This window comes from Athene cunicularia (genome assembly GCF_003259725.1).
Source record: "Athene cunicularia isolate RWA chromosome 1 unlocalized genomic scaffold, athCun1 chr1_part2, whole genome shotgun sequence".
Classification (NCBI taxonomy): Eukaryota; Metazoa; Chordata; class Aves; order Strigiformes; family Strigidae; genus Athene; species Athene cunicularia.
This window is the reverse complement of record NW_020799092.1, coordinates 71,530,978-71,557,651: the sequence shown is the minus strand read 5'-3', so window position 1 is coordinate 71,557,651 and position 26,674 is coordinate 71,530,978. Positions and strand designations below refer to the sequence as shown.

The 26,674-nt window shown below is 38.1% G+C and overlaps 1 protein-coding gene across 2 annotated transcripts in view; it reads left to right on the top strand.

Annotated features, from left to right (window-relative positions):
• Window positions 1-26,674, top strand: part of SEMA3C (semaphorin 3C) — a 121,866-nt gene that overhangs the window by 72,338 nt on the left and 22,854 nt on the right. For both annotated transcript variants that reach the window (XM_026868627.1, XM_026868628.1), the window contains 8 exons: window positions 3,368-3,487; window positions 7,266-7,356; window positions 11,243-11,362; window positions 13,104-13,246; window positions 15,187-15,301; window positions 17,406-17,475; window positions 21,214-21,358; window positions 26,227-26,449. In XM_026868627.1, coding sequence (XP_026724428.1) covers window positions 3,368-3,487; window positions 7,266-7,356; window positions 11,243-11,362; window positions 13,104-13,246; window positions 15,187-15,301; window positions 17,406-17,475; window positions 21,214-21,358; window positions 26,227-26,449 — 1,027 coding nt within the window. The remainder of the gene's footprint in view (window positions 1-3,367; window positions 3,488-7,265; window positions 7,357-11,242; window positions 11,363-13,103; window positions 13,247-15,186; window positions 15,302-17,405; window positions 17,476-21,213; window positions 21,359-26,226; window positions 26,450-26,674) is intronic.

Below are 26,674 nucleotides of genomic sequence, written 5' to 3'. Positions count from 1 at the left end.
GGAAGATCTCCAGGTGCATGGTACCCACTGTCCATAGCCTGAAGACCCCAGACTCAGGAACAACACAAACACCTCTTTCCATTACCTCCACAAAACAATGCCCATATAAATATCTCTAGAAGGAGGTAAAAATGATCTCTGAAATCACAGGAAACACAGTGATGGAGAGATTACGTTGAGTCATTTTGCACTGCAGCTGATTATTCTCCCATGCAAATGCAGACACCTTCCAAAGGACCTAAATCAGATGGTAATTTCCCTATGCAATTTTTACGCGTAATAAGTAGAAAGGTATTTTGAAGGACCCAGTGAGTGGTACAACGCAGAAGATCCTGGCTTTGGCAGAGCTGTATATTAATGTGATTATCTTTCTAAAGTAATTTGAATTTGCAGTCTCTATATGCCTAGACAGAAGACAGACAAACTGTAAAACAAGAAGCAGAAAGTCACATTTCAATTCTATTCAGTCACCTTCTGACTTCTTAACAGTTCAACAGCACCTGAAGGTCTTTATCCTGCTTTTCTTTTTAGATCTTTAAATATAGCTATTTTCCAACTGATATTTTAGTATTAGAATTCAGATTCTAATCTGAGTTAGCAAATTGCAATTTCTCACTACTAAATTTATAAGAAAAAACAATGAAATTTTGCTTCTATTTTTATTTAAGGAAAAAACTATGGAAATCAGAAGCCTTCACACTAGGTACAATTGTCTTTGGAACATACTCCTCAGCATATATCTAGGATCATAAATAATGAAGTGATTGAAGGACTTAAGCAGGTGCACTTAACTATAGCTTTTAATTTCATAAACAACAGAATTAATGCAAAAGTCCACCGAATTTTGAATAAAAGCTGTTATTTATTTCAAAGGTCTCTGTGTCATGGCTAGTATTTTCGCTACACATTTTGTATTTTTAATTAAGCCTACAGGTGACCTGCAATTCAGTTACTGCAATGTTACAATAATTCACCTGGGTCCATTTTGTAAGAAAAATATGTGTGGGCTTTATTTTGAAACTCTATTGCAAATGCTGATGAACGTAAGGAAAAAAAAAAAAAAAAAAAGGTGTGGAGTGAATGCGTGATGTTTGACCTGTCAGAGAATAGCAGTTGTCACAAGGTGAAATAGATAGATTTGGAGCAGCCAGTAGAGAAATTTATGTTACCAGCGAATTCTCTTCTAAGGAGAAATAGGAGGGGGTTCGTTTACCCTACCATTAGACAAATATTGATGCCTGAATTTGTCATCTTTGGCTGCCACCTTTGTTGTTGAAAAGAAATTGTCACTTCTAAATAATATGTTCACCAGGCTAACTTGAATGCTTATATAGTATGACATCTATTTGTCTCCATTTACTGTGATGAGATCCCAGGGCATAGATGTCTGACTTTCAGATGTCTACAGTGAGGCAGTTCCCCAGACACTGCTACTGAGTTTTGGTCTCAGCTCCAAGAGAATCACTGGTAGTATATGAATATCTACTGCATAGCCACCACCTTTGACAAACATCCATAAAGACAACTATCTCATGTCACCTCAGACAAGACTGCTTTAAAAGGGAAAAGTACTCCAATATCAAGGATAGGGAAATAAACTGAAGCATAGGTGCTCCTGAGTAGAAGTCCTACAGAATATATTCTGAAATAAGAATTTCTTGCTTGGTTGGCTTGTGGAGTCACAGTGCAGTACTCAGATTACTCATGTAGCAAATTGCAAATGGAGTTCAGTGTTTCAACACTAGAGAGATGGGCAGAGGCTCAGAGATCGTAAAATGGTCTTCCTGCCAGACAGCATTAAAATATGAGAATGTTGGTCTTTAGCCAACTTGTGTTACTTGTCTGTAAATCATCAGTGAAGAGACATGAAGACACAGTATGTCAGGTGGTTACCCTAGAAGGCTGTCCTTAAAGAAAATAGCCATTCAGCTAACCACCCCTGTGCTCTTGCCATAGACACTTTGGAAAGCACATGGCAGGGTACTGAGGCAGTACAGAAAGTGCCACGTATAAGTAACTTTTCACGTAGACATTGTTTCCTGGTCCTGATCCTTGAAGACTTTCATTCTGAAATTTCTCAGCATTTAACCCTTTAACTAAGAGTCTTCTAGAAAAAGTTTTCTGCAAACAGCAAGAAAAGAAATCATCAATTTACACTCTGGCATATATAAACTAGTGGTATACCTTCAGCTATCGTTCCCTTTCCACAGCCATAATGTGGATTGGCAGTACTGCTGAGAAAAACAGGATTTCGGTAGCAAGACATTACTAAAGCCATCTTTGATCCAAACTAAGATAGCTGGATATGAGAAAGCTAAAGCATTTAGGAACAGCCTTCAACTTTAGAGAAACAATGTAGTTTGTCTGGGTTAAAGAATTTTTCTGATATCACTAGAGCTAACACTTAACAGAGGACATGCAGTGTTCCCTGGTGAGAAACTCCTTCTATGAACTCTGAACTACCTAGAGCTATGCACCAGTTTTCAGATGTGAAAATTCACCAAAAATGTGAATGTCTTTAAATACAAATAAACTGTGTAGTCTGCTAAACAAGGATTAACTACTGATTCTCATGAAGATGACTGATGAAGTTTCCAATCCTGTGCTCACAGAACACATGCTATTCTCACTGTCTTTGGTGAAGGTTTGAATGATTGAATATGAAGGCAATTCTGGGATCTCAGTAAGAAAAAATATTCAGAAAAAAATCTGTTTTCAACCTGAAGTGCATTAAAAGTTGTTCATAGTCAAAAAATGAAAGAGCGAGAGAAGCATATGCTAGGAGAAAACTGTAAACTTGGTGGTGTGAAACTGTGTGGCCCTTAACATTCCGTTTTAATTTTCATGCTGTTGATCTTCAATATGAAGCAAAAATTAACTGCAAACTTCCTTTGTGTTGTTCAGAGTTTTGAAGTTTTGGAAAGAAATTGTTTCTACCTATAACAGAATCTGACATTTGGACTTACTTTGCTTGTTAATTATCTCCAGCTATGATGAAAAAATTAGGGGGAAAAAAAGACTGCTTTGGAGGTATCCTTAAGGAAACTTCATAAGGTTACTTCTTGTTTTCCTGTAGAGGCCCTGCTTCTTTCCATGCAGTCTGTAGATGAAAATTAGTTTGCTGTGTGGAAATGGAAAGGGTATATGCACTCCTCTGTAACTCCTCTATAGTGCCCTAACAATGCCCAGCTCCTAGACGAGGCAAAATGGCATGAAAAGAAGCCTGCAGTGGTTCAAATCCAGACACTACCAAACTCAGTAGATGTTTTCATACTATTAAAATTAGAAACCATGTCTTTTCCCTCAAGTTCCCAACTTCTAACAACATTTGCCAATGTGAAATTATTTTTTTCTGTATTCCCTGCAGCATGGATGTGGAAATTTTGTGCGTGTGATACAGTCGTACAATCGCACACACCTGTATGTCTGCGGCAGTGGTGCCTTCAGCCCCGTGTGTGTGTATGTCAACAGAGGGCGCAGGTCCGAGGTATGTCTCTTATCATTTTATCCACTCATTTTGTGATGCATCTTAATAGTTTATGCAAAACTCAAAATTTTGAAAATCCAAAAATCAATGATCGGAATAGCTTCCTTCACCCACGTTAAATAGAAAAAGGACAAAGATCCATTGTTTTCTGGCCTGTTACCAGCTAGAAGCAAAGCCATGATCAAAAGCCATGCCTCAAACATGATGGTTGTCCAAAATTCCACAGTCATACCAAACGTTGGGCTGTATTTGATACTACTTTTTATTTGACGTTGCTGGTGATATCATTCTTACAATTTGTTAGAAAATTTGCCAAGAAATACTTGAAAGGGAATAGTCAGATAAAAAGTGAAATATGCAGTCCAATTTTGATAATTTCCATGTCTTAATGATTCCTGGGAGAAGCCCTTAAGTGGGCTAACTATTCAGATATATGAAGGTTTGCTGGACTTCAGCTTAATACCCACTAGATGCAATCCCAATACAGGTAACCTTTATCTACTGCAAAAATTTTGCCCCATTAGATTCTGCTGGGATGAAGTCGTTAAGCTTTCTTATCACTTTGAGATCTTCCAGGGTGTAAATCTTACTTTCTTTAGAGATGTCTCCAGTTTTCCTATATTGAGTTTCGCTGTGTATTTTCAATATACAAAGTACCAGATGTTTCATAAGTATATTGTCCAAGTTTCCTGATTTGAAAGTGAAATGTTTGGTTATGTGCAAATGTAATAGGTAATAAATTAGGCAACCAGAAGGAGAAAGAAAAGCACTTAACCAAGACCCAGCACCTCAGCAGATTTTGGGTCAGATTCATGTCTACAGGCACAAGGGTGTGCAGTATATTTTCCTGTACAGTGTGGAAGCAGATGTGTTGGGAAGGAAGTTCAGAGCGTGCTACCTGGAGTTTTGCCACGTAAGGGCAGCTTTAAAAGCTGGGCTGGCTCCTAGGGAAGACATTGGGAAATTCATCACTGATTTCATTGGGAGTGGGATGGGAATTCTAGTCAAGACCCAAGACTACTACAGAGGTTGCCAGGGAGGTGATAAATCATTTTTTCTACAGGTAGATTTGCATAGGATGATCTCAGTGACTTTTGGTAGATCTCTACCTGGCTCCAGCCTCCTTAATAGCAGATGTAGTCTGAATCACTGCACCTTCAGTCCTAATGAATTATCCAAAAGTAGGGGTTCATAGACCTGGATTTAAAAGCACAGGCAAGCAGAACTGAATAAGTAAATCCATCCTTCTGTTTAACGGAGTCTGCATGTACTTATTTTGATGTATTTTGAAACAGAGGTCAGCTTTCCTCGGCATTATCCTATTTCTTGACAAATTATTTAAACCATGGAAAGTGATCTCATTTGTTTCTAATTAATGCAACATTCCTTTATTATCTTTAGTAGTAGTAGTATAGCCCAGAGAACTCTGAATCTCTTTTTCTTAAGGTTTTTGGAAATGAGATTTAGGGGGCAGGGGGAGAGCGGGAAATGACATCTCCAGATGATGCAAGATGTTAAATTTCTTAAGTTAAAAATAAAGATGCATGTCTTGGAAGAGCAGAACTGGCTTCCCTTAGACTGTCTGTAGCTACATGCCTATGATCAATTGATTAAATAAACTGCTGTTTCAGACGTCTGGAGTCTGTCAGACACTTGACTGTAGGCATCGCATGCTCAAAGCCATTACTGTACAGGCCAACAATAGCATAACAGTTAAAACCAAGCATTTCCTTCTGAACTCATTGCATATATCAGTGCATGACTAATTAATAGAGCAGAATGAAGAACTATGTAGTGTTGATGCGACTAGTGAGAACATTTTTTTTCTCTGCTTTTATTATTTCACCTCTAATTTAGTACAGTTTTCCATGCACAGGAGGCTGGTTTTGCACGTGCAAAATGGATATTTTAGAAAGCACATCTGTTTTTCTCTAGAAGCTATAAAGCCGGACAGCAAGAGTCATATCCAACAATCATAAGAACTGGGCCTGTTTTTCTCTTTTGTCTCCAGAATTCCATATAATCTAAAAAAAAAAAAAAAAAAAAAAAAAAAAAAACATTCATTCAGGCAGAATGTTGCCGTTTTTCCCTGAAACAGAGGATTAAAAATAATTAATTTTCTTCCTTGGCACACTTGATACTTTTGTCTTTGGTAATGACTCTCAGTCACCCAAATACATTCTAATGCCAAAGTAAATGCAAACAGAAGGAAATGCAATCTCTATGTGAATTAAATATAAACTAAAAAGTAGTTTAATATATATGAAAATCAGGTGTAATCCTGGAGGTAGTTTAATAGTGCAGTAATGGGCATTTTGAATTGGTAAGTAGTGGTATAATATAGTAAACATGGATTAATGTCAAGCTGCATATTAATCTAGAAGTAAAACAAACAGAAAAAGCCCCGAAGATCATACTAGAAACTTCATACTTATGTTTTAACATTGTTTAGAGAGCTTATTACAGAAACAATAGATAAGATCTCTGTGATTAAATTAGGCAAAACAGAAGAGGGGGAGAAGAGACGGGATAATGGATATGAAACTTCCTGCTGTAACAGCATTTCAGGTTGGCAGAGTCTCCAGTTCACTGACACCGAATGGCTGCTCAGTGATCTGTGTGGCATCCCCATTCCCCTGTGATTTACATTAATTGTTAAAGGGAATATAAAGAGTTACTGCCCTTTGTTGAATAACTAATACATTGGCATCTACATCACAGAAGCCTTTCTTTGGAGTTTTTGTCAGTTACCTTTTTCTGTTGAAACAAAAATGTTTTCTGTCTGGGTGTTTTTTTCCTTGCGATTGTGTCTTTTGGCCATCCATTAAAGATTAAAAGTTTGTTATAGGAGGCAAGGAAAAAGTGGGTGTTTTGGTATACAACAGTATGCAAGTCGATGTGCTATGGATCGATGTCTTTGCCATTACTAATTGCAGTTTTAAAGGAATGAACTTGGACCCAAGTCAGTTCTTGCTCAGCATACTGTGCTCTTCAGTGTTGCTGGGAACTGAGAAGAGGTGCACTAAGGGCGAATTTTCTAAAGATATTCGGACTGTTTGTATTTCAAGCTGTAGTCCAGGTTGCTTCTACTTTGCCAGAAGTATTTCCTATTTATAAATCACTTAAAATATAAAGAAATCCCACACCGAGGTTTCTAAACAGAAAAAAATTCCAAGAAATTTGAGACTACAGCAAGAGATATTGATGAGTCTTCTACTACTATGGAATTGGAGCTCTACACATAATCCAAGAGATGGTATTAAAGAAAATAAGTATGATTTAGGGGATTTGGGGGTTCTGATAACTCAGTAAAGAGCATATGATTTATACTATCACCAAATGACAGTTTTCATAAGAGAATTTTACTTAATATGTATTTTTGTTTTATTAACTTTATTATAATGTCCTAGACTAGTAGACATATCACCATGTATTCAGCAAATAAATGATAAATAACTTCAAAAACACAAAAGCAATCTCCACAGATGTTATTGCAGAGATCAGTCAACCTCTCCAAAGCATAACTGAGCTAGTGGGAAAAATTCTTTGTTTCAGTGTCTTGAATTTATGACAAGAGTCTTGAAAATAACTGGTTACCAATGAAAAAGTTGTCTAAAAAGATGATGAAATACCAAATAGGAAAGCTAAACTGCTGATAGTACAACAAAAGTGCCCAGCAGTGCTGAGCATTGTTAATGCTGGAAACGGCCAAGCATAAAAATCACTTTATGTCTGATGGTTTCTGAAACAAGAAGTAACACACAAATCTACATTACAGGAACAAGTCTTCAAGATCGACTCCAAGTGTGAATCAGGAAAGGGACGTTGTTCTTTCAACCCTAATGTGAACACGGTGTCTGTTATGATCAGTAAGTAAAGATACTCTCAAGTTGCTGAGGTCTAAACCCGTATGACCATGCGTGGCGTGGGTTGATGGGATGTCTGACACGAGCTGGACACAGGATTCAGCCACCAAGGAGCAGTACCTTGTGTCTGGTTGATGGGCATACGCATTGGGCTCATCCTTGCTTCAAGGTTTACGTCAAGCTAAAAGTGGGTGTACAAATGATACGCAGAAATAATCTGTTCAAAGGGGGGGGGAGTGAGAAAAACAGAAAACAAAATGTTGTCTCTTTTCCAGTTTACACATTTTTTCCCAGGATTAGTTTCAACTTTACATTACCCTGTCTAGCATTTTATGTTTGAACAGTTTCTGACCTTGTTCATTCTAGACAACACTTGTGTCTCATTGTCTCATTTAATTATTTGTAAAATCCTGGAGTAGCCAGGGAAAGAAAGCCTGAAGACTTCAGTTACATTGAATTTCATTTTTGTTGTCATCTCTGCTGTAGAGCCCACCAGCTATTGCAAGGCTCTTCATTCTTCAATTGGCTTTATACCCAACCAATTTTGTCATTTTCTTCCATTTGAAAGGCCAGAAGTGATACAACTGACACACCTCAAATATTCCTGTGTATTGATGGTGACTGTGAGATATACCCCATACAAAGAATGACTGCAGTGCCTATTGTACACCTAACTGAAAACTCAAAGGGGGGCATACACTTTGTGCAGTCTAAGTCATCAATAAAAGAAACTGGGGATTTTTTCTTCTTTTTTTCCAACCAGGAGACACATTATATATACTTACTATAATCCGACCTTTCACGTTTGCAGCATTTTCACAGGCTTCTAGTGCCAAAGCCTGGATTTTTCAACATGTGCCTACTCCTTGTTATATTTTTGGTGATGAAGGAAACAGCAGTTGCACAGATTTTTCAGACTTTCTTAGCAAATAAAGCTTAGTGCACACCGGTACTGCATATTTCACCCGAGGTTTACAAGGGAAAAAAGGGCAGTATTTCTGCCATTCAGCTTCCACTGAAATCAATGGCAATTGCATATTGTGCCAGATACTCCCTTTAAAGTTTGAGTTTCATGGAGCTTAAGAGAAGTGTCATATAGTGTGTCTTGCGTGGTCAGTTCAAAATGTAATTTACTTTTTTTTTTTTTTTAATTCCTCATTGCAAATATATTTAGTACAAAGGACAAGTAATTTAATTTATGAACTGAAGCACATTTAGAAGACAGGTAAATGCTACCTAGATACCTCTATGAACCTTGGCTGCACTTTATCTCATCAGAGATCTATAGTCAGTGTTTACAGACACTCACTGTGTAAAGAAAATGTTTGTTCAAAGTCAGTGAAGGATTAATCCAGTGCTACTCATTGATGTTCTGGTATTATTAATCAACTGTCATTAAAAAATAAAGTTTCCTTTCCTTGTTCCTTCTGGATTTTATGAAACACCACTGAAGTACATTGTTTCTGAATTACTTTATATACAGTAAGCCGATTACTTTCTACAATAGAACTATGGTAGCTTTGTTCATCTTAGTAGACTTTACATTATCTTCCTTGATCTCTCAGTTATGTGACTAAAGAGACCTTCCCTAGTGTTTGACTTATCTTTCAAGACATGATTCATCTACAAAGTTTAAGTTACTCTGCAGAGGTCATACTCTTTTTCAAGAGAGTCCCACAGATTGGGTTTTATACTTTCTCCCTGTTACTACAAAGTCCAGTCACTTCAAAGCCATTAAGCTTGAATAAATCTAGCCTCAATATCCATGACAGAAAAGGGAATATTTTGTAAGTCACAGCTCAAGTTATAATGAGGGGCCAAGCCCATGTAATGGATTCTCCCTTGACCATTCTTCTGCTGGAGAATTCCTTCCCCTTGCTTCAGAAGATGAGAAATACTGCCAGTCTGGCTAACTCATCCACAACAGAAGAATGTTTTTTAAATACAGATGCAATTTCTTGACATTTTTGGGCATCATTGGCCTAGAATACAACAGGAAGGCTGATTCACCCTTCAGAGGAAAGTGATGCTATAAAATAATTTGAACATGATACTGTTTGCCATTGTATGAAGACACTTTTGCATCAAAGCAATGAAAAATGTGCTTTGAAGAAGCTTGGCATAACTAATGTGCAGGATGTATGTCTCTCTCCCCACTAAGACTCTGAGATATTTATAAAAGCAGACATACCTCATCAATTCAGTAATTCCCCCCAGTAACAAAGAGAAGTGGTATGAACTAGTTGGGCTGTGCAGACCAAGTGCTGTGCGGAATTTGAGAATTTAACCAAAAGGAAGTGGAGCTGACAGATACCATCTAATACATGATTAGCAAGCAGACACTAGGAATTCTTAAGACATAACTAATAGGCTTGATATGTAATAGGATTAAAATTACATAATGTAGTACTGTTGTTAACATGTGTGCATGTGTGTATATGCATAGCACATAACATTTGGTGAGAACCAAAAGCCTGATCTCTTTCAGCCAATTTATGTCATAATAAAGCTGTGATGGATTGAGACAATGAGGCAAATATACAAAATTAGTTATAAATCAGCGTAGATCTAACATCATTCTGTCAATACATGCTCAGGAAGTAAAGGATTCACAAACATGGAGCGAATGCATTGTTTAAATCCCCTATGTATGAATCTTGTCATCACTGGGAGAGATGAGAGCAGAAGAGTGACTGCTGGCTGCTCTGCAGGGGTTTGGTTCAGTCTCTAGCCAGCAGCAGAAAAATAAAATCTCCAGTTTTAATTCTCTTATGAGCCAGTAGTCTTCCATATTGATGTGCACACACACACACACACACACACACACACACACACAGAGCAGAGAGCATAAAAATAGCCTCAAGCGCTTCTGAACCTGTGACTCTTGCCAGCTTGACCACACTCTCTGGGTAGTCCAGGAATTCAGACAAAAACATCAATCAAAGGACCCAGCTGTACTGGAATGTGTTCAGCCACCACTCCCACTCTGAGAGTTTATTTTAGCTACTGTTTTCTACTCTGGGGTTTCATTGTCATTAGTCAGTGGAAATTGCTTGGTTATTCACAGAGTAGAAAATGATAGTATATGTAATTAGAATTATAATTATATATACATATATTTATGCACATGCACGGACTCACACAAACACAAATATACGTCCTGACAGATGGACTGAGTTTTCAGCCCTGCACAGGGAGCAGAAGTTCATAGTTCTGTTAATGTAAGATTTGCGTGTCTAATTCTGTTCAAGCATAATGACCCTATACTTAGAATCAAGTACATAAAAGGGGACAATTGTTGCTCCATATTGCTCTGCATAAAGTTCAATAATATGATTGTCTGGCCTCTGCAATACTGAAGTCAGCTTGAGGCTGCCTGGGGCAGCCTTGACAATACTGTTGGTAAAAATTGGCACTGATCCATTGACTTCAATAGATGTTGTGCCAATTTACACCAGCAATAAATTCAGCCCAGTCATTTTGTCTACTCCCATAACAAAAAAAGCTTTGTGAAGTACGTACTTAAAAAATTGAATGTGATTCTTTCTGATAGCACTAGCCTGATTTTCTTGTGATCCTTACTAGTGAAAGTTGAGCAACTAAGTTTCGTATCAGAGAAAGGTTCACCACATATGCAGTTATGCAGTTACATATAACTATGCAGTTCCCTAAAGTCTTTAAGAAAAATCTGATGATTTTTGTGCATTCTGGATTGTGTCTTTGTAAATCAGAGGGAAAGCCCATTCCCATGACCTAGTATTCATCTGTATAGAGACCTGTGTAAATACAGAGGTGACGAGTTTAAAATAAAAATAGATCAGTAAATACGGATTTCCCAAAAGCCGTAACAATGCATTTGCTTTTTCCCCTCCATTTCAATTCTTTGCAGATGAAGAGCTTTTTTCAGGAATGTATATTGATTTCATGGGGACCGATGCGGCCATTTTTCGGAGTCTGACCAGAAGGAATGCTGTGCGAACCGACCAGCACAACTCCAAGTGGCTGAGTGGTGAGATGCCTTTTTTTTACCAGAGGTTTTAATGAGTTTCACAGAGATTCTGCCTTGTTTTGTTTAAAATAAAGAGCATGTCTTTTAAAGAGCTTTTCTCTGAATTTATATATAAAGTTGAACCATGAAGAAATGTGTGTAAATACATATTGTTGACAATTCACAGATGGAAAGGGTTCACTGCATAAGCCAACCTCTTAGGCCACCCCACCTGATGGCCTCTTTTGCATTAAGACTGAACCAAACTGTCCAAGGGAAAGTGCATGAAAACATTTCAAATGGCAGGTGGTCAGACAGACTGACTTGTAGGGAAGTGCCTTCTCCACCTCCAATGCATCAGACATTGCCTTAAATTAGAGTGCTTGATTCTAGGGCTTTTTCTAATGAATTACTAACTTTAGTTAATTCAGTCTGATCCACCTCTACGGAATACCACTTGCAGAAGAGAGTACCATTATCAGAGAAGTCATTGTCAATTATTGCCATTTATAATATTTCAGCAGTAAGAAACTGATTACTGAAACACAGTAAGAAAACTAATATGAGCACAAATACTTAACTCTTGGCTTCACTGAAATCAATGTGAAGATTCTCCCTGACTTTCTGATAAGAAGACTCCTTCCAGTTAAACTACTTTGAATTGAAATGGTGGTCAACCCTCTCAGCAGAGATAGATGTCAAAGGTTATAGAGCAGCTAATGTAGCAGTTCCAAATTTAAATAGCCTTCAGCTATACTGAAGTTACTGTATTGTTCTCTCAACTATTTTTAGGGTCACTCTTGTTATTCCTGTATGGCTGTGACTACAGTGAAATCACAGGATTGCAATCAGTGTAGATTCATTTCACTAAAACTGGGAAACTGTATCTGCTTTCTGAATTTTTCACCTGTTTGCTCTACATTCTTACACTTATCTGAACCCCCTGAAGTTGCACCCTGAAGTGAATTAGGGAAAAAGAACCATTAAAATGCCTAATTTCTGGAAAATCTACTTGTTACATATGCTCAGAACAGGTACTTGACAAGTACAGATTATTTCCATGTTTTTTAGAGCTAGAGTCATAACACTTGTTATATTAATTGAGAATGGGCTTATAGGAATAGAGAAATACTGCAGTCTAAAGTGAGTTTTCTGTCAGACATTTGTATCAGATTGTTTCATGATTTGTACTGGATTTCAACCTATCAAGCAATCTTGTATGATCATTGAAAAGATAGAACCTTCATGCAGGAAGAGTGTCTGCTTCTTCCTTCAGACAAAGGAGAAGGTCTTCTGAGGACTCCCCTACTGCCCATTATATGTTTGCTCTTAAGAATATAAATTATTTTGCTCCCTCACTTGCTCCTTTGCATTGTTTTATATGTACACTTGACTATATTTATCAGGCTCTGATAGGAACTCAAACGCTGTTCAAAAAAAAGTCTTTGAATCTTTGGCGTAATGTAATACTACTACTTCTTCATTTGCATCACTTTTATAGAAATCTGCTGTGGGATAAAATGTGAGGATGCAGAAACTTAAGGCTGCCGGCAAGAAGGCATTTACCTGGCTGGTGATATCTGATATATACAGACATGATATCTGATATATACAGCCATGAGACTAGAGCATAGAGCTTAACCTGCTACAGCAGTACCTCTGTATAGCATTTCCTTGAAGCAGTCAGTAACTGTCAAATAATTAATTGCCTATACTGATACCTCCTTTGGTTTCATCTTTTTGGTATACTGTTTCATTTCAGAGCCTATTTTTGTGGATGCTCATGTTATCCCAGATGGCACTGACCCCAACGATGCCAAAATCTACTTCTTCTTCAAAGAGAGACTCACAGACAACAGCGGCAGCACAAAGCAAATTCATTCCATGATTGCAAGAATATGCCCAGTAAGAACTATTGTGTTTGCCTTGTTGTTGGGGCAAGCTGCTAGTGTGACATGATAAACTAAAAGACTAAATGATTGAAAAGCCTTTGATATATATTTGAAACAACTTTCCTGTTTCAGTTTCCACATTAAGAAGAGCTGTTACTGAACACACAGCTAGGGTCTGAACATGTTATGTATATCTGGCTGCATTTATAATGATGTGGACAGTTAGAGATTCAGGGGGGTGTGTATTTGTCTGACTGAGTCAGAATAGTTACCAGTGTTGAATTTCCAAACTTGCTGTCCTTTGCACAAATGAGGTACATACTTTCCTTAGAAAAACTGAATTATAAGACAGTGAAGCTTTTAAATGGGTTGATTTAACTTTCAAATATTGTTTTCATTTTTACCATATCTGGTCTTTCTGAGTTCTTGCATTGATGTATGTGTGAGCCCAACTTTAAAAATATGCACAGAAAAATTAAATTTAGGAGATAAGGCTAACCCTGTGAAGTAATTAAATTACAATCACAGCACTCCTCATTGTCTCTAATTCCTTTCTTGTATCAGTAATCAACTATAGATGAAAAATGATTGAAGCAGCTATTAATATCTCTGGTGAAATTGATTTTTTAAATGAGAAAAAAAATGTAAATGCACAAGTACTGTTACCCTTTTCATTCCTTCTTTTGGAAGGACTCAGGAAGATAATTATGATCATTTGTGTATTCTCTGTCTTTAATCTGGGTCTTCTTTAAAATTTTGTGCTTTGTGATGTTGTTGTGCTTGGGTGTGAGGGCGTATTTGGTATTGTGTTAAACTCCTTCTCCAGCGATATGACGCACCATGTGATCTTTTTTATCATATCCATTTTCTATATTTTTGTGAGGGTGCCCAAAGGCCTTTTTGGGTATTTTGCAAGAAGACATTTCACACAGTTATAGCTGTATTTGTTATTGTTACTGTTCTAATGAAGCCCAGATGATTTCTGAAAGGCCTCAGCCTGTTTAGATTTACACTGAAGTCAGTGACAGAATCCCAAAGCCAATGAAAATAAATCCGAGCCAGTCATATTTGTATACTTGTATACCATCTTTTTCACACATATATCAACACCTTTGAGACTGGCCAGATATATTAGTACAATGGTGCCAAGAAAGACCAACCCAAAAGAGCCCTTATGGGTCACCCAAGAAGTCAGATTACCAGCTCCAGGAGCACCAGTGAAACGTGCATAGCATTGAATCAAAATCCCGTTTGCCTAGCTTCTACATGTCTTTTTTTACTTTCCTTGGGTAACATTGTGCTATGCAGTTTGGAAGATACAGTTCTTATCTAAGGTGTTCACCAGCAGTATGAGGCAGGAGCTATCACCTCTGTGCTGCACCATCTGGTTTAGCAGTTTCAGTTTCCACGTTGCACTGGAGGGAGATGGAAAGGTCCTTGAGTGAGCTGTGTCCAGGCCAGCTCTGGCCCAAGTTAGCAGGACTTGCAACAGTGCATAACTGGCTTGACCTGTCCTAGCCATCATTTCTGAATTTAGTTCAGAGCGTCCACCTCACAGTTTACTAGGTCAGATACATCTATGCTGATGTCAGGACTAGAAGAGGCATCCCTCCATAGAACTATTAGACCTTTTTGAGATTAGCATGGACTTTTCCACGCTAGGTGTCAGTGAGTGATACAGACCTCTACAGTCCTTTCCAATCATACCTACAAACACTGCTGCTGTACAAAATCTACTGTAGAACCCTCCCAAGCCTGCTGGCCTGGCACAGAGAGCCTGCTCAGAAAACTAGTTCTTGGTTTTTCTGTATCTGGAGTGTTTAGAAGAGGGGATTTTGTTTAGGCCTAATTTTTATATTGAATTTACCAGCATAATTGTCTAGATGGAAAGCCCAGTATAATGTTAGCTGTGTTGTTTTAGGTCTTTTTTCTGAAAATAATATTCCTTTTCAGAATGACACAGGTGGCCAGCGTAGTCTCGTGAACAAGTGGACAACATTCTTGAAAGCAAGACTTGTGTGCTCAGTAATGGATGAAGATGGAACAGAAACGTACTTTGATGAATTAGGTATGGAAAAAAAAATCCCGTAAAAGATTTATCTAAATCTTGCACCCTGTGCATATTTAATTATTGATGTTCTTACAGCTCCTTAGTCAAGTTATTGACAGTGAAATCTTGGCTCTGTAGAAATTCATGACAAAATTCCACTTGCACTTTTATGACAGGAAATGAAAAAATTCTTCATAAATCTCTCTGGGTAATTATCATTATCTTTGAAGTAAAGGTAATTAATCTTGACTATGCAAAGGAATTATATATGTAAAGAACTGATATTTGGAAGGGAACATGTAAGTGAAGTCTATTGTTATTTTGGTCCTAGTTAGGATTATGACAGAGGTTTTTTAATGTACATCTCTCTGAAACTGTTTCTTATACCACTATGTAGTGTACAGCTTTTCCACAGTACTTTTGATCACTGGGTAAAGACCTCAGCTTGATAGATAAAGATAATACTAATAAATCCTGTTACTAGCACCAGCAGTACTACTATGAATATATTTTCTCAAGATTCATTCAGGCACTTAGATTTTTAGTTCAACATGTGAAACACTGAAAATATTGAATGAATAATCTATACAGCAATCACCAGAGATTTCCTTTGGTTAAGAAATTAACAGATGCGTATCTTGATACTTAAGTGCCAAATTCTATATTGTCCACAGCTGTGATGTACAAAATCATAGTTCTAAATTCAGATATTGGAAGATTTTGTAGGTATATTAGTATAAATATAAATACATATATAGATATAACTAATATAAATACCTAATGGGCCCCACACTGGGGCTGCATCTGATTCTGACATTCTTTCCTTTGTAATCCTTTCTGTTTTCTATGTCATTATTCCTGATTCTCATAGCAAATGAGGTTTGGAGTGGTTTTGACTTTGTGTCTTTGCAATGGTTTGGTGTACTTGCTTTGGGTCAAGGTTTCGATGGAACCTGACCGGCCTAGGAGCAGATCCTAACTTGATGTTACTCAGAACATGCAAGGTGCTTGGAGGACTGACTTTCAGACATTCCCAGTGGCTCTTAGCACTGCCATAGCAACTCATCTTACAAAACTGTGATTTACCAGCCCAATCCTTTTCAACAAAGCAGTGGGATAACTGCTTTTAGTTTTCTCTATGACAGAATGTAGGTCCATACAGAATAGGAGACTGTTCTCAGCCTGGGCTCCCAGCACAATCCTCTAGGAAAGAGGAAGAATACAGCTACAGCTGGAAATGCAGAAAACTGGGAGAGAGAAAGCACATGCTTCTCCTTTAATATATAATGCAGAAGAGAATAACACTTCCAGCTCTGCATGGTGAAGTCTTTTGCTTCTGAAATATTTACAATAATATTTTAAAAATTCAGAGGGTTAACTGAAGGAGCCACATAAATTAATGGAAAGCTATAGAATGCATTCTACGATAAAAAGCTCAATTCAGTCTTTTTTGTCTGTTGTAAAATAGGTTTAAGAGGTAGTTTGATTATAGTTATTTAAAGCATTGTAAAAAGAAACTGTCAGAGATTAAAGTAAATTTCACTGAAGTGTAAAAACATCAAGACATCAGAGGCAGCAGCGGGTTGAGTGAGTAGGTACAGTTTTGCGTAGTGCAGCCAGTAAATCCCTACCCTGCGGAAGCCGGGAGGTTTACATGTCTCCGTGTCCTCACTGCAAAGCTGTGTCATTCATATCATGTTGAAAATGAGCTAGTGAGGGCATCTAGAATGCGTACTGGATGATAAAATGCCTAATTGTCCTGCTTTGATTACAACCATCTATGGCAACTCTTTATCTTTGACCTACTGAAACTTAAACGTTTGCCTGCTGTGGAACAACTTGCTGAGACAAGATCCAGCTGAGAGAAAGGTGTGATATGGATCCTAACCATATTTGAAAATCTTTGCCTTCTGTCTTCATAAGGCTAGATGGCGTGGAGTTAATTTCCAAATCTGTTTCTGAATGTTCAAATGCTAGATTTGTGCATATGGTCCGTTCATACAGTAAGTCTGCTTTTTTCCCATTCAAGTCTGAGACAAAACTCTGTTAACTGCATAAATTAAACTGAAAAATAAATATTTTATTATTATTCAAGACATTTTTTTCTTTTTCTTTCTTACAGAGGATGTGTTTCTTTTAGAGACAGATAACCCCAGAACAACTCTTGTGTACGGAATTTTTACAACATCAAGGTAAACAAGGAGATTTGATAAAAATTACCTTTCTGAACTACCCAGTTTTCTATATGAAAACTGGAAGTTATGCTTTGTGGTCACGGCTGTCCCATGCAATTTTGTTTGTCTGCTGTGCCGTGTCTGCATGCAGGAGTAACAGTATCCTTCCTGTTGGTATCCATGTCAGAGCTTTGCTGCTTGGAGCAAACTGCTCCCTGATACACTGTCAGCTGGCACTGGGAAAACATTTCCATGGAGGGCCATTTGTTACTGCTCAGCAGCAGAAAGCTAAATGACTTCAATGCAGTGAACTCATGTGGCATCTGAGAGCACTTTACACTTCCTGGAGGTCATCCAGCACCCTGAAGGATCAAACTGGGAATTCTTCGGTGAATTCATACAAATCATTTCCAGTCTCTCCTCTGGCAGATGATCGCACAAATGGCAAAAAACCCAGGTCGGCTTCAGCTGGCTACAAAAAGACAAACTTAAATAGCATTTGATCACCTCCTTGCAGCCTTAAGCTTCCTATAATCAGTCAGTAGTACTCACTTACTGTCCAGTTCAGAAAGCAAAGACAGACCAACAGGTGGACCAACAGATTCTGCCATTGCTACCTTTACTTTTTTCACTTCTCTCTTGCCGTCACCACATAGTGGTAGTATACAGAGTAATAACAGTTACTGCTCACTGGTTTCTGATATGCTATCCTATATTATTTAGTTGTTACTTACCTTCAAAGAAGTTTTTGTCTTTTTATATATATATTTCATTTAATTTATTTGATCAAATTATAAAATTATTTAACTTATTACTAATAATTGCTTTAATGGAAATTTCTAGTAAAAAAATCCTTACATGAAAAAATATTTTTTCCTGATATACTTTTCTATCTTTTTTCATGTGGATCCAGGGATCTTCTTTCTCAAATTGTGAATCAGCCAGGAAAATATGATTTTATGATACTCAATTGAGAAAGAAAGAATCACATAGCTTGTAAACATCTGGTGCTCTCTACATTTTATGATTCCTACTGCACAGAAAGAGAAAACGCTGAGGTTATGTTTAGCAGTAAAACCACACTTATGATTAGGTTGTGGATGCAACATGCCTGAACTGGAAACACTTTTACCTAATTCTCCTGGTATTCCTGCAGTGGAAATGAGGTTTGAATCACAGGACCATATAAGGTGACAACAAAGAGAAAACTTCATTTTTTCCTGGCTCATAAGATGCTTTCTCTCTCTATCATAGTTTTTACACTTAAGCATTTCTGTTATCATGAACAACATGGTCTATGCTTTCTTTCTCTTTGATCAACTATAGATTGAATGTGTTACCTAGTTAATATACTGCAGTCATAAGGATTTTTACTCCTAAACAGTTTCTTTATCTTCACCTCTGTAGACTTCCAGTTTGTAACAGGAGCAAGAGTGAAACATCCCAGAAAATAATAACTATTAGTATTTGTATCTAAACCATACAGAGGGAAACAAAGTAATAGTGACATAAATTATTTTAGTGGCATAATCTGATGTGAATCTAAGATCAAACATCTGGAAAGACTAAATACATTTCATAAAAACTATTAATACCTACTAGATTTTCCACAAATACCATAATCCATATAAAAGTTCCTACTACTAATCTATATATAGCTGAGAGCAATGTGATTTGCACTTTCCTTGTTTAGACTCTATGTGTAATTTTTTTTTTTTTTCTGGACTGTTATTATTCTTCTTCAATTGAAAACATTACTTGGATTATCTTCATCCTACAGTTAACATCAGGCAGATTTCAGACTGTCTGAATTTTCTACTTTGTTAGTAGAGTAGAAGGAGTTAATTCACTGCATTCAGCCTTAGCATCACTCTGGAAATCATTCCCCTAGTGCCTGTCATCATCACAGGGTGATGGAAGCCACTCAGGTCTTGTGTTATCTGAGACTGTCTGAGACCCTTGCTGAACCCAGAGTGGTGGAAAAAACATGCCCTTCTCATAGGTGACCCCCTGGGTTCTCCTCAGGAAGCACCAAACTGCTTGCAGCTTGGATGGGCACACGCTTTGCTGAGTGAAAAACTGTCTGGATGACCAGGCCCAGAGTTGTGGTGAACGGAGTTAAATCCAGTTGGCGGCCGGTCACGAGTGGTGTCCCCCAGGGCTCGGTGTTGGGGCCACTCCTGTTTAACATCTTTATTGATGATCTAGACGAGGGGATCGAGTGCACCCTCAGTCAGTTTGCAGGTGACACCCAGTTGGGTGGGAGTGTTGATCTGCTCGAGGGTGGGGAGGCTCTGCAGAGAGACCTGGACAGGCTGGAGCCATGGGCTGAGCCCAACTGGGGGAGTTTCAATAAGGGCAAATGCCGGGGGCTGCCCTTGGGCCACAACAACCCCCAGCAGCGCTACAGGCTTGGGGAGGAGTGGCTGGAGAGCTGCCAGTCAGAGAGGGACCTGGAGGGGTGATTGACAGCCGGCTGGACAGGAGCCAGCAGTGTGCCCAGGTGGCCAAGAAGGCCAATGGCATCCTGGCTTGTGTCAGCAATAGCGTGGCCAGCAGGGACAGGGAAGGGATCTGAGCCCTGTACTCGGCACTGGTGAGGCCACCCCTCAATTCCTGTGTTCAGTTTTGGGCCCCTCACTACAAAAAGGACATTGAATGACTCGAGCCTGTCCAGAGAAGGGAACGGAGCTGGTGCCGGGTCTGGAGCACAGGTCGTACGGGGAGCGGCTGAGGGAACTGGGGGTGTTTAGTCTGGAGAAGAGGAGGCCGAGGGGAGACCTCATCGCCCTCTACAGCTCCCTGACAGGAGGCTGCAGAGAGCTGGGAATGAGTCTCTTTAACCAAGTACGATAACCAAACAATAGGACAAGAAGGAATGGCCTCAAGTTGTGCCAGGAAAGGTTTAGACTAGATGTTAGGGAGCATTTCTTTCCAGAAGGGGTTGTTAGGCATTGGAATGGGCTGCCCAGGGAGGTGGTGGAGTCCCCATCCCTGGAGGCGTTAGTTGGGTCGACATAGTGCTGAGGGATCTGGTGTAGTTGGGAACTGTCAGTGTTGGGTTAATGGTTGGACTGGATGATCTTCAAGGTCTTTTCCAACCTAGACGATTCTGTGATTCTTTTAAACTTCAACACTCTTCAGGGGTTCTTTGTTGACCAGTTTTGTGGGTGGATTTGAGGACTGTATAGGATTAATCCCTTTACAGACCCAACCTGTCCCCATTTTGCTTAGAAAAGCTGGCAACTGATTGTAATAATCTAACCAACTGTAATTGCACTGGATGTTTTGATTAATATTTTAGCCGTGTATTTTAGGACACTCATGGAGGTCTTGTGGTTAATATACTGGTAGGGAGTTCTGGAAACCTGTGCTGAGCTTGGCAGTACAAAGTTTATAAAAATCTTGTCTCACTGAAGTCAGCAATATTTTTGCCATCGATTTAACTGGGGCCAGATTATATTTCTTTTATATTCAACATAAGGAAATTTTCTTACTCCGTTGGTAGGGTAGTACCTTCCCCCTTTTTTTTTCAGTTCATTATTCAAAAATTTGCTAGGGCTTAAGGAGTTATTGTGTATATTGGGAAGTTAGATTAGCTGATTTTTAGTGTATCAAATCTATGCTATAGAAGCATTAAATTGTATTAAATATATCATTTTAGAGGTATCTTTCATCACTGAACCATGCAAAATGATGGAAAAGCTATACAAAGGTGATAGATTGCAATACTAACTTTTCCCTACTGTCTCCCAGTTCCATATTTAAAGGCTCAGCTGTGTGTGTGTATCATTTATCTGACATCCAGACCGTGTTCAACGGGCCATTTGCACACAAGGAGGGCCCAAACCACCAGCTGATTCCATATCAGGGCAGAATTCCATACCCACGACCTGGCACCGTAAGTACAAAGATGTTTATGCAGGCTTGCCAATTACTTGTCTTTGTTTAATACATAAATAAATATTATTTATTCCAGAAGATTGGACTATGTGTCTATGACACTTAGTTACAGTTCAGGACAATTTTATTTGCTTCTCAGCTTGCCATACAAATCACATAGTACCTGGAAATCTTGGTAGAAAGAATAAAAAGTCATGCAAAATGTTAGTTGCTCTTTCTGCTGAAAAGGTGGTTAGAATTATTTAATTAGATGACAGTCATCTTGTTTACATGTACATTAACTTCTTGTGTGTATGTTTGAGCAAAAGATAGCTAAATAAATAAGCAAAGACAGCGTTGTGAATGTGTTCTACACCCTTAATCCAAACATCTGCAATTTTGTCTTCAGTCTGTATGGATTTTCCTTAGTTCTCTAAGGTTTTGGAGCTCTACAGGGATCCTTGGGAGATGCAATAGGAGTATGAGGCTTCTGGGGCTTGTTATTTGACTAGGTCTAACACTGCCAGGTACTATTAGAAGAGAGACCTAGAAATAGATGATTTTTCATGCCAATCAGTTCATAGTAGTCTTCCTTGTTAATAATGGTTTTTAAATGCCTTGAAAATTTTTCAGAACTGTCTTTCATTGTATCAGGGGTAGTAATAATCTTCCAATACATTCTGTACACCATTAGAACTAGCTCTGTTTCCAAGTTCTACAAAAAAAGTGTCATTAAAGGTTTAAACAAAATTATTTGTTTTGGTTTTTTTCTTTTTACCTTTATGGTGTATAAAAATTGCTGTTGATGCACTTTTGTCTTTACCATTTACTTGTTTGCACTATTCTTAATTTAGATTTAGCAGAACTATGATGTCTAATATTTCCAGCTTTAATGAAGAATGTATTAACTTTCTCTAGAACCTTCTCCAAATCCATATTTGCTAAATGAAATAGTGTGGACTTCTGTTGACTCCTGTGAAGTCTTACAATTTCTTAAGTATCAGAATTAAATAAGTATGCACAGAATCATAAATCATTTTTTGACCATGTAGTTATAATTTTTTTTTTAGATGAACACTTTGTTGTTTTTCCATGTTTTTCCATTTATCGCAGGAAATTAAATTTTATTTTAATTTTGCAAGGCACTGCAAGAACCTTTAACCATATCACTGTTTCATTCATATTCAGCTTTGTGCTGTATATCTTGTTCCTTCTATCTCTCTCTCGTACACTAACACTCGGATACATGGAATAGCACTCTTTTTCACACAATTCTTCATGACATTTTAGTGCAGTTATTACTGGCTATAAGATTTAGGACTTTATGTTTCCAGATCTCTAGAATTAGCTAATCAATACATGGTATTCCACTAAAGTCTAAGGCTAGCATTATTCTTCCTTTGTGATTAATTCACACAGCTCTAATATCATGAGTTCGCTGAGTCTTTAAGCTTAAACTTTACCAAAAAAAAAGAAAATAAATGGCTTATTTAAACGGGAAGTTTCACACTCTTGTGATTAGTCACATTTCAGAGTTTCTTGCTGCTTCAGAATATTGTATTTGTGTTTCCTAAACCACTGCCATGTTATTCTTGGTTCGCCTCATGGAGGCTTATGAGGTATTCCAGATGGGCCTAAAGAAATTGGGCAGCACAATGGAAAGGGAAAAAAACAAATCAGATTTGGATTTAACATGGTGACAGAAACTATCTACTTTTTTCAGAAGGCCAATGAGTTCTGAATTTGAAGATAAATTCTTAGATCATAGTCCAAACAAGAAGTAAAGCCAAAAGAGATTCTTTTAAGCTGATCATTGCTGGTTTTCCGATCACTGGCTTTTCTGTGCTTTGTCACAATTCAGCCACAACACAGAATCTTAAAGGTATATTTTCTAAGATGGGATTTGTTTGGCTTTGCTTTTATTTCACTGCCAAAACATTCCACTTTTACATGCATCCCACAAACTCTAGTTTTCACTTATGTCAAAGCATCTGTAAAAATCAGAATATGGAGAGGATGTTTTTGCTGCTCAGAATTTGTGTTCAAAGTGTTAACTTCAAATAGCCACACTTGTAGACTATGGGGCATGAGCCTCTTTCCTCTGGAACGCAGTTTTTTTGCAACTTCTGGGATGCCCGACTAGACAAGGATGCCTTTTTATATGACATGGAAAATCCTACTTTACAGTTGCCTAAAGAGGTATTCATACTAAACCTCTGGACAGAAATGAATGTTCATTGTGTCACAGTACATTGGATAAACAAGGAAAAGTCTTTGGTATAGCTTCAGTAGGATTAAATAAAGCAATACGTTCATTTGGCCGTAATCAACCAACTGTTTGGCTGCCCTTCACTAAATACCAGTGGTTTCTCATTTCTCCACAAGCAAAACTTACTTATGGAAAAAGAAAGGAAAAAAAAAAACAAAAACCAAAACACATAATTGGCAGCTTGCTACTAAATTCAGTGATGTTTGAGGATAGTTTCCATTTTTCAGAGTTTACAGAAGTAGTTTTGGTACCTACAGCGTGTTGGGGAATATGCTGTAAATTAAAGAATTCTGTTTCTCTCTGCAATCTAACTGCATGGTGATCAACTGTGAACGTAAGTATTGTGTAGCCAAGTCACTGAATGAGGTGTGAAGGATACACATTCAATCCCTCCAGGAAAAGAAGAGCTTATATGGTTCTTCAGTAACATCTTTTGCTTGTCATTGGTTTATATGGGGGATAGGAAAAGAATTAATTGATTAAAGATGTTTTTTAAGGCTTTGCTCAGAACTATGACATAATGTAAGTTTTTAGGGTCATACTGGGGTGAACCATAGCACAAACATTTTTGCAGGAAGTCGCAGACAAAGGTCTTACGATCTCCAGTCAAGAATGGAAGGATAGAAAGTATTAGAGAAAGTCTTCATTTAACTGAGTTATGCAGGACAAAAAAGTTTAATTTGAACTGCTTGTGAAACAGAATCCCTCTGGAGAGGAACTGGGGTCTGGCAGATCACTAACAAGTAGAATAATCTTGCTAATAGCCCAGAAATTTATGAACACTGTTCTTTTTTTCAGCATTTGTTGCTAATATTAGCAGATAGCTCCATACATTTCCTGGAAGGCTGTGGATGGAATTACCACAGAGAGGAGGAGTAGAGCAAACAAGATAAGAATTTGGGGTTTGTGAGCAATCTTAGAGGGCTAGCGTGTAGTATCATTTCTACTGACAACCAAACCAAAACCTCAGGATAAATAATTGTCCAGTTATCAAGCATGTCATATGAGAAGAGACCCATATCTGAGCTGAGTTCTGGCTCTCCTTCCTGAAGGTAACTGCTGCCAGAGCAGCTTCTTTTACAGAATTTCTGTCAGAGCTGTTCTATTTTGTATAAGTAATTAATTCCTAATTGAGCCAGAAGATGATTCTAAAGCTTGGGATTAGGCTGTAGTCCCCTCTCTACTTGGTTCTTGGTACTGCCCGATGAGTAGTTTATTAGGTGCACAAGATGGAACAGCTTTTAGCAGCAAGGGTAGAATGGGCACTCCTGCCCAGTGGTTAGAGGGATCCCCTGGGAGGTGAAGACAAGATCCTAACATCTGCTCACATCAGGTAGGTTGGACACATGACTCATATATCCCCAGTGAGTTTCCTAGTCTCTCAGAGTATGAATCATTTTATGTAATTTTATCCATCTAAAAGCAGGGCATCTAGTCTGAATTACTAACTACAGAGGAAACCTAGGTGGCTAACTAAGAATAAATGCCTGACTTTGAGACAGTAGAAGTCAGGTGAGGTAAATCTCTCCCTAAGCTACTCGCTATTTTTGTGTCTGTGGTTTTGACCAGAAATTCCATTCTAGACGAAAGAATGGTCCTCATCAAAATAAACAAGTTTCCATGAAATGCTTCATATTGAACAAATCAACATTTTCCAATTGGAAAAATATTGTGTTGAAACATTTCTGAAATGCTCCAGTACTCCAAGGAGAGTTTCACATCTCAGAAATCTGGTGGGGGGGGATATGAAAGCTCTGGATCAGCAATAAGAAGTGAGGTAATGGTAGCTGAGAAAAAGTAAAGCAAATGAACATAGGTACATATAGAACTGTGTACCAGTTACTGACATAGCTCCTGATTTCTTCACACAGTCTGAGTTTCACTCTCAGTAAACACTTGAGTTTTCTAAGATTGCTTTTATTTCCTCATGAAGTTCAGAATGCCTCAGGGCTGACTATTTGGATGGTTCTTCATTACAGTTAAAGAAGCATCAAAATTATTCATGGATGTCTGCTGTTTCTCAGGCACAGGGGAAAGCATAGACAAGATCCTGTGAATGGTCAGTCTTCTCAGATATAAACGAGTTGTTATGGGATCCACTCATCAACTCCATATTATTACTTTTTCCTATGAAGATGAGTCACAGGCCCTTTTACCATCGCATAATCAACATAATGACTAGTGGGATGTTGACCAAATTACAATTAAGTATCAGATGTTACCTTTTGCCTTTGTACTGATTTTGTAGCAAACCAGCTGCAAAAGTTCGGTATCTTCCTATACCAGTCACTTGGATTATTTTTTTTTCAACAGGCCATTTGGAAGCATAAAGAATGTGGAAATAGGGCCAGAAGGATGGATCTTTGCCATCAAGCTGGATTTTGAAAGTGCAAATACACATTTGTGTTTGCTCTATTAGAACTGACGGGAGTTCAAAGCATAGCTATTCAAGCACTTCATTCCCGTTACTGGAACATAATTACTATCCGTCAGAGTCTGAAGTGCTCTTTCGGGAACTATATGTCAACTATCTGTCAATATTTGTAAATGACTTGGAGATGAAAACTCTCTGAAAGATGGTAAGTATTGTTAAGCAGTACTGTGCATGTTTCTTACAGTGTCCGGGAGGAGCCTTCACACCTAATATGCGGACAACCAAAGAGTTTCCAGACGATGTTGTGACCTTCATCAGGAATCACCCTTTGATGTTTAATCCCATTTACCCAATACACAAGAGGCCATTAATCATCCGGATAGGAGCCGACTATAAGTATACAAAGATTGCTGTGGATCGAGTGAATGCTGCTGATGGAAGATACCATGTCTTGTTTCTTGGAACAGGTAAGACAAACTTAGAAACAGTCGTTTTCCTCCACTGCATTACAATTTGCAATCAACTCCAACTTGCACGGTTTATAGCTTTCAGAAACGTTTGTTTAAATGTATTTGCTATCTACAAAAATGTCTATAGAAATCCGTAATTTGTTATTTTTATTTTCTGTGTATTTCTATGTTTACTATAGATGTTAATTATGTGCAAGACATACAATGTATTGATGTGAATTT